Source organism: Larus michahellis, chromosome 19 (assembly GCF_964199755.1).
Source record: "Larus michahellis chromosome 19, bLarMic1.1, whole genome shotgun sequence".
Classification (NCBI taxonomy): Eukaryota; Metazoa; Chordata; class Aves; order Charadriiformes; family Laridae; genus Larus; species Larus michahellis.
The window spans coordinates 4,547,723-4,561,522 of record NC_133914.1 but is presented as its reverse complement, the minus strand read 5'-3'; the positions used below and the strand labels follow the sequence as shown (position 1 = coordinate 4,561,522).

At 48.2% G+C, this 13,800-nt stretch overlaps 1 protein-coding gene across 1 annotated transcript in view; it reads right to left on the bottom strand.

Annotated features, from left to right (window-relative positions):
* The window catches only part of LOC141733076 (WD and tetratricopeptide repeats protein 1), a 43,049-nt gene extending 30,622 nt beyond the window's left edge, over positions 1-12,427 (bottom strand). The window contains exons 1-4 of the mRNA XM_074562870.1: positions 12,133-12,427; positions 4,408-4,555; positions 2,034-2,117; positions 1,021-1,067 (exon numbers count right to left, since the gene is read on the bottom strand). Coding sequence (XP_074418971.1) covers positions 1,021-1,067; positions 2,034-2,117; positions 4,408-4,515 — 239 coding nt within the window. The 5' untranslated portion in view covers positions 4,516-4,555; positions 12,133-12,427. The remainder of the gene's footprint in view (positions 1-1,020; positions 1,068-2,033; positions 2,118-4,407; positions 4,556-12,132) is intronic.
* Positions 12,428-13,800: the final 1,373 nt, after the last annotated feature.

The window sequence follows — 13,800 nt, the reverse complement described above, 5'->3', positions numbered from 1 at the left end:
GGAGCTAAAGCAGCCAAACATCAACTCCAGAGAAAATAAAGCCAGTGTTTTTCATTGGTTTAGCCCATCGGACCAGCTCACCGCAGATTCAGATGGCACCGGGGAAAACAATAGGAGCATTCGGTCAACAACAAAATGCAGGGCCTCCATTTGCCTTTTTAGCCCGGCTGCATTAACTGCTCCACATCATCCCCGAATCCAAGCCAAGGCATTCATTCCTGGACTTTGGATGTGCCCGAGCAGTCCCGAGCCAGGCCCCATTTAGTGATTCACAAACTGCTTTTTAAGCGTAGGGTGTGGCAGCGGTATTGCAAGGCGGTGTTTGCCTTGTACACCCATCTTCATTCGAAGCAAAAGAATTTGACATCTGCAACCATCAGCTGTTTTAAACTTATTTCCTTGTAGCCAGATCTCTTTCAAGTACGTGAAATTTTCACTGGTAAATAATTCTGAAGAGTATCAGACAGCAGACTTTGGATCTTTTAAGAGGCCTGTCAAGAAATACACGCTCTTCCTTCCATCCAGTAATTTCTCATGCAGATATTCTTTATTCCATTTGGATAACAGAAATGCTCTTATGTTTAGTTTCCCCCTAAAATTGCAGGGAAGGGTAAATGCTCTACCTTCCTCCCTTATATATTTGTCCCCCAGCAGAAGCTTTTAACAGCATGGTGCAGGGGGTGGGGAAATGTCACTACCAGCTGGGCAAATCCTGAAGATCCATTATAATCCATAATACCACTTAAGAGAGGAGAAGCAGCCTTCAATCTCTACTTCTTAGTCTGACCATTTCCCTTCTGAACTCTACCAAAGGGGCATTCCTCATACCATCCAGATATATTTAACAAAATGAAGCTTCTTTTGAAGCGTGAGCTCCACTACAGTTCAAAACTTTGAGCCTGAGCTCCCTTTTGCCGGGAATGAGAAGCAGCTGCTTAGGATAAGATGACCTACGTCCTACTCTTGGCAGAACCTGGGGTTATCCGTTTGTTGATCCCCCAAATCAAGCCACATACTTACTCTCCTTTTTCATTCCATTCGAGACAGTTGACACACCCAGAGTGACCCTGAGGAAAAGAAAAAAAAAAAAAAAAGAAAAAAAAAGAGAAAACAGTATTATACAAACTTCATACTTATCAAACAGAGCTGTTCTAAGACAAGGACACAGCGAGCTCCCCACACATACAACGTGTTCCAATACAAGCAGGTTTTTTCATTCCAACCCTGTGAAAAATAAAAAAAATAAAAAAAAAAAAAACAACCACCCACATGGCAGATAAGCACCTCCAGAAAAGAGAGAGACATGCTCTAGCAGCTGGGGTAGAAAAGGCAAAATGAAACAAATAAAGAAAAATGTAGTGTTGAATAAAATGGCAGTTTAGTCTCAGAGGCTACAGATGAAATCCTGCTGTACACACGGAAAGGTGACTTTGCTTCAAAAGCCCTTGGCTAGGCTGACAAATTACATGTACAGGTTCTCCGGGAACGCAGGGAAAATGCACTTTTGATAACTCTTTTAGAAGCACCTTGCTGCTGGGTGACTGTATCATCCATCTTCATCCAAATTAACTAACAACTGTACCAGGAGAGCACTGAGTAGCGTTTGATAGGGGAGATGCGACTGAAAAGGGGGACAAAAGAATCCTTTCCTCCCCCAAACCAAGACAATCTTACGATCTTCTAAAGCTGTGTCAGACTGCAATACAACAACCTATTTTTTAGGCAACATTACACTCTTCAGCATCAGAGATGAATATCTTGAACAGTTGACAGTTGCCTTTTTCAGGCGCTGCTGTTAGGATTAGCTGATACACACCCGTTAAGGTCTGTCTTGTAGGTGCATTAGGTAATGCAGAAAGCTCCCGCAGGATCTCACTGAGCTATTCCTGGCTCTAATGCAGTTTAGGGGACTAAGTAATCGCTGTCTATCCCATACAAGAGAGAGAACGCCACACACTCCCGCACGCTGTCCTTTCTGCACTAAGTTGTACACGCAGCAGCTCGGTTTGCTCGTTAAAACACCGCTCACTTACCTGCAATTCTGCTTCTAGGCCCAGGCGTCGAATGAATGGATCGGTGACGTGATAGTGTCGTTCGAAGCCCAGCGCACCCCTCTCCTGCACAAAGCAAACAAGCGCCACACTGACTACAGCAGACAAAACGCTCCTTTTGCCCTTCCAAGAGAAGATTTCAGAACTTCACAAATCAAGCAGGGACCTTGCCAGGTATCGGGGTGTCCATAGCACCAAGTACCTGTCCCATAGCAGGGAGACATTATTTGCATCTTCCCCAGGCAGGCAGTTTGTAATCCTTGCCCCTGAATTGGTTTTAAGTGATGTTAATCTGTCAGGCTCCAGCTGGGTAGCCAAGAGAAGGTTTGAGAGGCCCACACTAAGACAGAATAAGTTGCCTACTTTGGGCCAGAAACAGGAGATACAGGAAAAGCTTGGGAATGCCTGTCATTATCCCTTGGTGAGGATTTCAGAAGCAACTCACTCCTGAGGCCGGCAGTCCTAGACCACAGCTGCTCAGGAGAAGTCTGCCGTTACACAGGATCTGTCCTGAAGGACCACCACCACGGGGCAAAGCACTGGGGAACGTAACTGGGCAGCAGCATCCTTTAGAGATGGCTTATTTGATCAGAAATGGAGTAGGGGCATGTAGCTGCAGTACCACAGCACAGCCTGTTCTACAGGGAAGGGAACAGCTGCCACAGAACCGCGGCGGTACAAATGAAGGTGAAGAAAAGCAGGACAGTTGTTTCCCCTGTGATCTCACAGGGTTCACAGATGCGTTAGCAGATGGCTTCAGTGAAAGAAGGCCAACTGCAGAGGCAGGCATGAGGAAAAGGGACTGCAAGTCATATTTTGGATGGAACATCTAATGTCCAAGGAGATTCCTTCCTAGGACCTGATCCAGCCCCGCTCCTGTCCCATGCCATGCTATTGTCAGGCAAAGACAACGTACGCCTTCGTTATCACCATTTATAGATGGGAACCCCTGATGTCAAAAATGGCACTGATGGTACTAGGGACGTGTTAGCAGCCACAGAGCAGACACAAAGAACTAGTACTACATCACAGCTCTGCAGACCAACGTTAAGTAAGGAACTCCACACAACAAAAGCTATTTGAAAACAAAATGGAGACACATATCCATTCAAGGCCAGGCTTTATGAGGCTCTGAGCAATCTGATCTAGTTAAAGATGTCCCTGCTCACTGCAGGGGGGTTGGACTAGATGGCCTTTAGAGGTCCCTTCCAACCCAACACATTCTATGATTCTGGGATATAAGGGGACTGGAGGAAAACCAAAACAAAACCAGGCTTTTTTGTACTAACTTCCATTACAAACTTCAGACCCCTTGACATATTTTTTATGGATAGCACTCCCAAAACACTGCTCGGTCCAGTGGAAGGTGCTGCAGTTATAATTGCCTTGCAATTGCAACCTCAGTGGCTTTGTGAGGTCTGTGCAGTAGGATATTGCTTTTCCTACAAGGAACTGTCAGCCTTAGCAACCTTCCCAAGGTCACACATGAAAGTCTAACAGAGCAGACAGTGTGAAAAAGTCCCAGGCTAACGCTCTAACCACAGAACCATCCCTTCCTTGTTAGAGCAGTAAAATAAATCTTTGCACATGGATTAAATTACAAGCTTATAATACAAAGTTTGCTACCCAACTGCAAAGTGAAGCGAGCGTTCAAGCTCTTCATTCCTTATTCTGGCCACTAACAGACCACTTTCGTGAATGCTGATCACCAGCAAAGCTGCAAATGATTTAAGGCCTCCGAGTCCAAGTAATAATTGCCTATTGTGTCTGCTATGTCTGTCCTTTCACGTTAAGAGATATTTCACAAATTCAGCCATCAGATGACTGATCCGACCACCGAGGAAGTTTTTCCCTACACAAAGGAAGGAACACACCACTCTTTAAAGAAAAGGAGACAGAAAGAGACTGAGACAGAGATCATTAGCTTCACTACAGTCAAAAAACACCTTTGATGGCAAGATCATACGATAAGGACACATAAAGCAGCAGACAGAAAACTCACGAGGGAAGCTAGCTAAGGGTCCTTTATGGTGCCCAAACACAACCAGCCTGATTTCTCTCTTCAACATCGTACTCAAAGGGAACAGACCAGCTGATGTCAAACTATCACGGTGCGCTCCTGCTATGGAGAAGGACTGTATTCCTGTTATGCCATACTTCATCCCAGCTCTTCATTAAGGACAGCGACAGGTCCTATGTGTTTGTTCTCTTAAGCTACTTATACAGTTTATCAATACCTAAAGAGCAGAGATCTTTTCAGAAGTAAAGGCAACAACACGAGTATTTCCCAATCCAGCATGAACACTGATCCTCCATCTCTCCACCCAACACAAGCGACCGCTTGGCTAACACATACCTTGATCTGTCTGTGGATGATGTCTCTGGTAATGTTTGCTTTTGCCATCTTCTTGCAATGGGGCAGACGAAAAGAAGCTATCGGAAGAGCTGCTGTGCATCCAAGCATGCCAACAGAGCAAAGATCCACACCAAGGGCATTTAATTACCTGCAGGACAGGAGAGGGAGGGAACAAAGGCAGGCACACAAACATATTAGGTCATTTATGTACAATATTATGTCATTATTTTTTTTTTTTCTAAAAATAGCAGCGGCTAAGAACTGAAAAGTTTTGTATAAAGGCTCCTTGAAGAAATTCGAGGATGGGAAGGAACAATGTAAGACTGAAGAACACCTGACTTAAGAGGCCATCCTCATTTTAGGGAGAAATCACAACGAGCAGGACTACATCGGCCTAGAAAAGCCACGTTTCTATGCCAACAGAGACCCTGCAAGTCCAGGGTGGCATCCTGTGTCACAGCTTGCCTTTCACCATTCCGTGTCCACTCATGTCCAAGGCCACTTTCCCCAAACTCCACAACCAACAAAGACTTATTATATTGTGAATAAACAAGGCATCGATATTCTTGGCCACCTCTTCTCTCTCATTTACTACATTTGATCATCAGCCAAAAAAAGAAACCAACCCAAAAACAAAACCCAAAAAAGCATTTCCTTAGAAATCACAACAGGTTACACTATCATCTGAACACCCAATTACATTAGCAAGAGAAAACGGGCAATCATTTAAAGCTGTATTTCCAGGAGAAATTAGAGTTTCCCCTCCTACTCTTAATGGAGTTACATACTTAATGCACCAACCTAAATAATTTAAACCCCATAAAATCAGCTACATCTACTAGAAAACATTCAAATTGCAGAGTGATTGTCACAACCCTGCTCCAGACAGGCTGCCTAGCAAAGGACCAGCCAGTCTGTGAGAACTGATGTAATTCACTACATTTACATACCGCAGGCCCTGCGCTGTCCCATTTTGATATTTTCTACAGTTCTCTTAAAAAATAAATAAAATAAAACATTAAACATCCATTTTGTCCTACATAACCCAACAGTTTTAAATTCTCTTTTCAAAGCATTCACAAGCAGAACAAGCCAAAATTTTCAAGCGAGTCCCCTTTTGAATGAGGAAATGCTGATTCATTGAAACAAGAACATTTTGCAGAAACGCAGCAACAAATAACGCCGTTGAGGTCAGGGCAGAAGCTCTGACAAACCCTGCCTGATTCTCTGCCGGTTCATCTCTCAGGCTGCTGCAAAGCGAGGATTTCTACCTTCAGCGACTTCGGGGTCGCACAGGAGCTTCCACTGCATGGGCAAAACCATGAGGCTCCTGCACCCCAGGATCCCCAAAGCCCTGGGCTTCGGCTTCAACCTGCTTTCAAAAAATTGTTAGCGTCCCCATGGGTAGGAAGTACCAAGAATTTATGTTTCCTCACAGAAAGCAGAGTCTGGACAAAGTGGAAGTTTGGATTGCTTTCCTAACGCAGCTGGCTCCTCTACGCAGCTCCGCGGTGAGCACAGCAACGTCATTAGACCTACAAATAGGTAGCAAAGCCATACAGACAGACCGAAAATTGGATTTTCTTGCAGCAGAAAAGCAGGATTTTTAGGGTAGTCATGGCATGTCTACGATACAACACAGAGAGAAAAGGCCCAGTAGTTTGTAGGTCTCTGAAGATGAACGTCCCTACTGCAGACAGCAGAAGACAAGCAGCCCTCCCGGTTTGTATTTCAGTCTTATTTTGTATTTACGATGAGAAAAAAATTGATAAAACTCCCACAGCGAGAGCGCAGGCCTTGAACGCGAGTCAGGACGATGGGAGGACTTTGCACGGCAAACCTGCTCCCAGTCCGTGCCCAGCGAGGACTAACGAGGCCGTACTTTCCCCGGGACCAGTTCACAGCCCAGATGTACCCATACCAGCCCAAATCACCACCGTCCAAGCCCAGTTTCTGCAGCTGATGTGACCGGTAAGCCAACGTCCTCTGCCACACGCCTCAAGTTCAGCGTGACAGAAGAAGCTCAACTCACCCCCCAACGTTGGAGCAATCAGCTGAGATTTTTTGGACCCCACCATCTGTTCTAGTGCATAAATTGGGGCTTCCCTAGAACCCACTGGCCAGCCTGAAACTGAGCTAGCGTGTACATATTTGTCCATCGTGTATATATTTTTTAATCCACATTCCTTTTACTCCAGAACTAGCATGGGGGAAGCTAGCACGCATGCCCAGGAAGACACCTCATGTTTTAAGCATCTTTAAACCTCATTTACTCACGTGTTAAGTAATAGTTGCTTCACTCTCAGGCTTAATAGCAAGAGGCAGCACTGTGACTGCATTCCATCATCAATATTTCACACTAATTCTCGTAGTAGGATGATTTAGCTATCGGATTTTGATACCTAACCTCTGGCTTTCCACATGAGCTTAGCATAGGTATTGTTTTGCCTGTTTATGGAGACAGCGTCTCTAAGCAGACAACAACAACTGCCCTTACGAGCAGCTCACAGGCATGGGATGGAGAGGAAGCAGGAACCTGCAGCAAAGCGCCTCGGCACAAGGGCAGGTGGATCCTGCTGACTCTGCAGCTCAGAGGTAAACACGGGAAACCAGGACAGACCCATCGCCCCTGGTGCCCAAGGCCAGCTCGACATAAACGTGCCAGCTGGGCTAATAAGCTACGTTGCGGAAGACATTGTGCCATAAGGAGGTGGTTTCCAGACACGCTTTTCTGCTAAGCTCTGCAAGAGAGAGAAGAGGGCTGCTGACTCAAAAAGCAGCTTCAAGTTTGGATAGACTAAACGTGCAGGGATGAATGGTATCTGTGATCTCTCTCTTCCAGTTTCTCCAGACACCCTTTCCAGCTAACAAGCCTCCACCTGCCCTTCTCCTAGGCTGGATCCCCACAGACTGGCCTCCTTTAACCAAACCCTCTGGGATACACAAGTGTTTTCTCCATCCGTAGCTGCAACAGGGCAGAGAGGCCTTCCACCGCTCTGCAACGCCTCAGCAGCTCACCCCGCAGGCAAGGGACGCTGGTACTCACTGTACAAAACCCAAGATCTTCTCACCTCTAAGATTATATCCCGAGGCTCCCTTCCTCCTCCTCCTCCTCCTCCGTCTAGCCCTACGAAACACACCAGCCACCCGACCTCGCACTGCACTTTTCTGCAGGAACCTGTGACCAGTGACTGATGACAGTTAAACACTTTTTCCAGAGAAGTGAATAATCCATTAACCCAAAGTACATCATAAAGAGAGACGAGGGACAATATTCCAGCAGATCTCAATGCCTCGGCCTTGTCTGCAGCTTTCCACTCCTCTTACTGCTTCCCTACAACGTTCCCAGACTCTCTCCGCAATCCCCCCTCTCCAAGCGGCATCTGGCTAACCCTTCCTCTTCCCTGCCAGGCAGGGACTGTTCGTCTTCCTCTTTAAAAGCAGTTTAGTTTTCTTTTCATCTTAGGACCCCAGAGAGGCCTAATGCCATGCCAGAGCCAAGCAGGCAGTCACACCCAGACTGACAAATGCCCCACTGCTCTCTTAAGATCCCTGGAAGTATTTTTGTCAGATTTCCTTACCTCTAGTCACAGCTATTTTCTAAACAGCTCCTTTTTATGCAACTCCTATCTAGCAAGAAACGGCACCAAATGACCTGAAGGACACACATGGAGAATACACGTTCATGGAAAGACAGATCTCTCATACTCTACAGACATAAATAACCCACACCAAGAAGCCAGTTTACTGCTAAATAAGTTGCTTCAAAACCACTAATATACTATAAATCCACTCTTTGACTGTACAAATAGGATGCTCAGAGGGAACGAACATCCAGCCCCTCCCCAAAACCTACCAGTCCTTAAGAGAAACTCAAATTCTCTTGCTCTCCAATGAAGTCTCCTCTGCCACGGCATTTTACACCTTTCTGGAACTCTGAAACACACACTGGCCAAGGGAGTGCTGCAATACACAGGAGCTTACTATCTCTGTGAGTGTTTTTAGGATTACAGGTGTGTTGTGGAGCTTCCCAACACTCCGGACAGGTCACTGTCAGCTGCAGTAACTCAGAGGTGTTCTCAACAGAGCATCGTTCATCAGGGTCTCAAAAGAGATCAACACATCTTACCTTTATTTCTTAAAAGACACAGGTCAAGAAAATCATCCATTAAATCAGCCCTTTGGTTGACAAAATGGAATAAGCCAGAGTTTAAAACAAAACATCCAATGCAAAACTGACTTTAAAAATACTAATACCAGCACCCAAGGCTATGCTAGCAAATTGTTCAGTGTCTAGTATACCTGAGATGCTGATGCATACTTTTGAGCATTTGATCATTAAAAAAAAAAAAAAAGGACAAGCTTGGAAAAAAATGGTCAAACAGGAATGCATGAGCCTAAGGTGTCTCTCTTGCCTAGACAGGGCTTGGTTTGGCGACTGAATACTGTAAAACGCTTAAAGGTCTCCCAGAATACGCATGCATACTTGGCCAAGAAGACTCTTTCTTGCTTTCACGATGTCATTTTTTGTTGCTCAACAGGCACTGAAAGGGCTTTGGCAACCTTAAATTATCGTGGAATCACAGAAAACGCATTAAGAAGTTCTAAATTCTCATTCCAGTTCAGACTTTGTCCATTAGCCGCAATGGTCGCAATCCCAGACTCTCATTCGCCATGAACGTGATAGTTACCTAGTTCTCGAGTTAAAATGTGTAGAGCGCCTACTATGAAACAGAAGATTATATCGACCACACCATTGTACGTGTAGATCAACAGTCTCCAATTACGTTAGAAATTGACCCTGACATAAAGCATAAAACCGCCTAAGATTTGTAGGTCTCCTGGAAAATATATACAATCAGAGAAGAATAAATGGTGCTTCCAATTTTTTAGACACGTAAAGACTTCCAATTATGGATCCCCTTCAAAGGGTCTGTCCATTTGTTACCACTCAAGGCATGTAAATTGGTATAGGATGTTTCCCTTTCAGCAAAACCTCTGGTTTTTTGTTTCTGCAAAACCATGTTCTGTTCGCTTTTAGCTACATTGTTTCCTAAACCCTTCATGCAGTTCTCTGGCTTTTAATTAAACCTATACAACCAACTTAAGTCCCAGCAACAAGGAACAATTTCAGGTAAATCTGCACTATTGCTACCAGCGATGACCCCCACAAGCAGCTTCACTTTGGCCACACCTAAGAGATCATCGTGACCTTTTTTGGTCACTTATTAGATGATACTGGAGCACGTTTCTCCCTCAACCTTCAAAAGCGTCTCTGCGCTCAATTCTGCGCAAGGACAACCTTCCCTCGTCCATCGCTGTTCCAAACCTGCATGGAATACCCCAGACAGGACTAAAAACCTGGGACGCAGTTAAAGACATCGCCTCATCCACAGTGACGGACTCTTCTCAAACTACCCCCTGAAGCATAAAGAGGACCATCCCACCTGCAGTTTGCTGCAGTTCACTCGTGGACTCTTCTGCTCCTGCAACATAAAAGCTCCAGAGGCAGAAAAAGAACTTTCGCAACACTTGGCCTTTAAATCTGCAGTCAAAAATTAACAAGCCACAGATTTCTGCAGGCTGTGGGCTCAAAATCTGCGAGGCTGTATTTACACTGACAGTATCTTAAGACCCCCGTAAGCTCCTGGAAAAGTATGCTTTCAAAGGGTGCTTTGGGGTATGGGGAGTAACAAAATTCTCTGGCTTTCCCCAGCTGGCTATTCTAATTTTCCTGAAACACTTGCTCTAAGTCCAGAAAGAAAGGCTCGACATCGATAATGCAAACAATACAGTCACTTTAATAGTGAAGGGTCCCAACGCAGCTAGGATTTGGGGGGTTGCTCTTTTGCTTGAACGTGTTTTCCCCGCACAGAATCTCCTACACACACACCCCTACTTCACCGACACACGCAGCAACGCACTGACGCAGAGAAGTGCCCTGCAGATATGGGCTTCAAAGTTCAAACCCGGGGACCACCACCCTTCAGAAAAAGCTCCGTCAACCCTAAGAAACTCCACAAAGCAGCCAGACCCATTCTTAAATCCGCAATCTTAAATAAGCAATCCACTTCCTAACTGTTTGGATGTTCCCAAGTTTCTCAGTCTCCAAACTCAAGGTCATTGAAGAAAAGCAGCACTCTGCACACTACAAACCTTGCGGATACGCGATGCATCCCAAAGGAAGATTCCTATGACCCTTCCCTTAAGCATCTATAAATTACTTCACCCATCCAAATACCACCCAGGACCCAACTCAGCAGACTTGTTTAGCCTCACAACTTATTTTCCCTATCCTCTTTACCTTGACTTTCCAAGAGGTCACAGATCAAATTAAAATATATATATATAGATAGGTAGATTTATATTTTTTTTTTAACAAACTTAGAGAAACAAGAGGAAATGACCTGGTTAGCAGCAGACACCTCATATAAAGAAGGGCTGAAGGAGTTGCCAGGAGCAGGACAGATGGCTCAGAACACAGAACCAGCCAACAACAGAAGAAGTAGTTGCTCACAACAGAGGTGGACAGGAGAAGAGGTAGAATCTGAGACCTGACAGACCCAGCACAAGAGCGTCAGGGAAACTTTGATATGCCCAGAGACGCTGGGCCACATGGCGGTTAGAGCTCAGGCAGCGGCCCTCTAAGCTGGCATCCTACCTCTACCTTTCATCCTCCAGCTGACGCAGCCATCCACAGGAAAAAAAGGAAGATGCTAGACCTCAGCCCAGCACAAGTGACAACCCGATGCCAAGACGCACATGGCCCAGCAGCTCCAGGAAGGAGTTCAACCAGCAGACGCTGACAGAGAAGGGAAGGCTGATCTCTCTAAGGAAAGGGGCTGCAGGACACCCACCAGGGCAGTGGAGAGTTTCATGTGAAGGCTTTAGTGAGGGAAGGGTGAGCAGGGAAGAGTCAGCCTTTAGGAAAGGGGAGAAGAAAGTGAGGAGAAGGCAGTGCCAGCTGCAGGTGGGGGAAAGAGAAGTCAAAAGGCAGGGGCTGAACCTGGCAGGGGGGCAGGTACCAGCCAGGGAATACAGGTATGGACAGGGCTGGGCAGAAAGAGGTGCTTGGTAAGAGAGGGAGGGCAAGGAGAAGGGTTGGGGAAAATGGGAATGAGGGACTGGGACAGGGGGGATGGATAAAGGAGGGATTCTTAAGAGGGATGAGGTCAGGCTCTTGGCAAAGCAGGGGGGGAGCCCGGCAGGGAGATGGGGGGGGAAGCACATGGCAGGGCCTGGGGTGGGGGTAACAGGAAAGAGGGGGAAACCTGGCAGGGGGAGACCTGACAGGAACGAGGGGGAGAGCAAGGGGTGTGGGGAGAAAAACTGACAAGAAAGGGAGGTAAGGGGCAGGGTGGGGAGGAGGACAGCTGACAGGGAAGGGCTGGGGGGGGATAGCTGAGAAGGAAGGGGTACGGGGGGGAACAGCTGACAGGGAAGGGGTACGGGGGGGAACAGCTGACAGGGAAGGGGTATGGGGGGGAGACAGCTGAGAAGGAAGGGGTATGGGGGGGAGACAGCTGAGAAGGAAGGGGTACAGGAGGGGGACAGCTGATAGGGAAGGGGTATGGGGGGGAGAGCTGAGAAGGAAGGGGTATGAGGAGGGATAGCTGACAGGGAAGGGGGGCGGGGGGGGAGACAGCTAACAGGGAAGGGGTACGGGGGGGATAGCTGACAGGGAGGAGGGGCTGCGGAGGCGGCGGGTCCGGACGGGCCCGTTACCTGTCAGGCCTCCCGGGTGCGGACGCAGCGGGCGCTGGAAGTTGCGAGGCTCCATCCATGCGAGGTGGGGAGGGAGAGCGGACCAAGAAGAACGGTACCGAGGAGGGGGGGGGGGCCGCTGAAGAACCAAAAGGCCTTCGCAGGCGGCAAGCACCGTCCCCGGGCCGCGGGCAGGGCCCTCAGGCGCGGCCCGGCCTAGGCCCCGGCCGTGCCCCCCCGCCCCCTCCCCTGTTTACCCCCTCCAGCTGTCCGGGGCTCAGCAGCACCCCCCGCCGCCGCTCGCCCCGCGCAGCCTCTGCGCATGCGCCACGCCAACTGCGCCACCACCCCCTTCGCACCCGCCGCCACCCCGGCCCCGCGCAAACGGCGTAAGTCGCTTTCCAGAATACTTCCCCCTGCCGGCCGCCACCACCCCGTGATTGACAGCTCACCGAGTCAACGGGAGAGGGAGGAGCGCTTCGTGGGGGAGTTTCGGCCAATCGGCGCGGAGGGGGAGGCGGGAGCGCGGCGCCGCGAAGGGAATGTTGGGAGGTGTAGTCGGCGGAGGGAGCGATGGCTGCATGCCTTGGGGGCCTCGGCCCGCGGCGATGGCGCCTCAGGGCCCGGCCATATCCCTCTGCCCCTCCCGCCAGGCCTTTCTGCCGCTCCCCTTCTTCCTTACCCCTTACCCCAACTCGGGGGCTGCTTAAAGCCAGCCCTCGCTGGGCCCTGATCCCCTCAGTGCACAGGCCGTAGTGGGGCCTAGGCCTCAGCTGCCTCACACACCGGCCCTCAAACACGGGCTCGGTGGGGGCCTTGGGCTTCCTGGCTCCTTTCTCCTGGCCCTGCGGCCGGCAGCCATCCTGCACAGCTCACCCTGCCGCAGAGGAGGCCACCAGGACGGTGCCTCCGCAGGCAGCTCATGGCGTGACCTCCCCACAGGCAGCAGGTTGTGACTGGCTCCCGGCGCAAAAACTCATCCCTGCCCGCCAGTGGTTGATCTTTCCACCAGCAATTCGTAGAAGTGAACTGCAAGGCTCCCCCAGGCAGCACAAAGTTAAGGGTTGGGTTGTTTTGTGTTTTTTTTTTTTTGGGGGGGGGGGGGAATAACTCTGTGGAAAGAGCCAGGAGGTGGCAGTGTTTGCAAAAACCTTCCTTTTGCCTTGTCCTTCCAGCCGCCGCTGGCCCTGGGGATGCTGCCAAAAGACCTTGGGGCGAAGGCAAGGCTGGCATCTCCGCTAGGCCTAATTATCTGAACGCACCCTCCCAAAAAGGGGTATGTGTGTGTAAAATAAATCAAAAGTTATGAATTCATCTCTAATTTATCTCCACAATTAAACACGCCGAAGTCTATTAATAAAGTGTAATGAATAGTTTAAATTTTCATTTAGAACTTAATTCCATGGCTCCTAGATAATCCCAGCTGCACAACAGAAGAAAATTGCTACTTGCCTATTCTGTGTGAACAGAAGGAGGAAAAAGCCCCTTAAATCAGACGTTACATGGAAGTGTGAGGACTCTCCCGTACACCTCCAGACCCATAAATGACAGACCAACCATTAGCTCTAATGATTTGTCTTCATCTCATAACCCATTAACTTATTCAGCTGTTGTCAAAGTTCTTGGCAGAAGATAATTGTTAATTGTTGCCTCTGCATCTGTCCAGACTCTTTTAATTAAACAAATAAT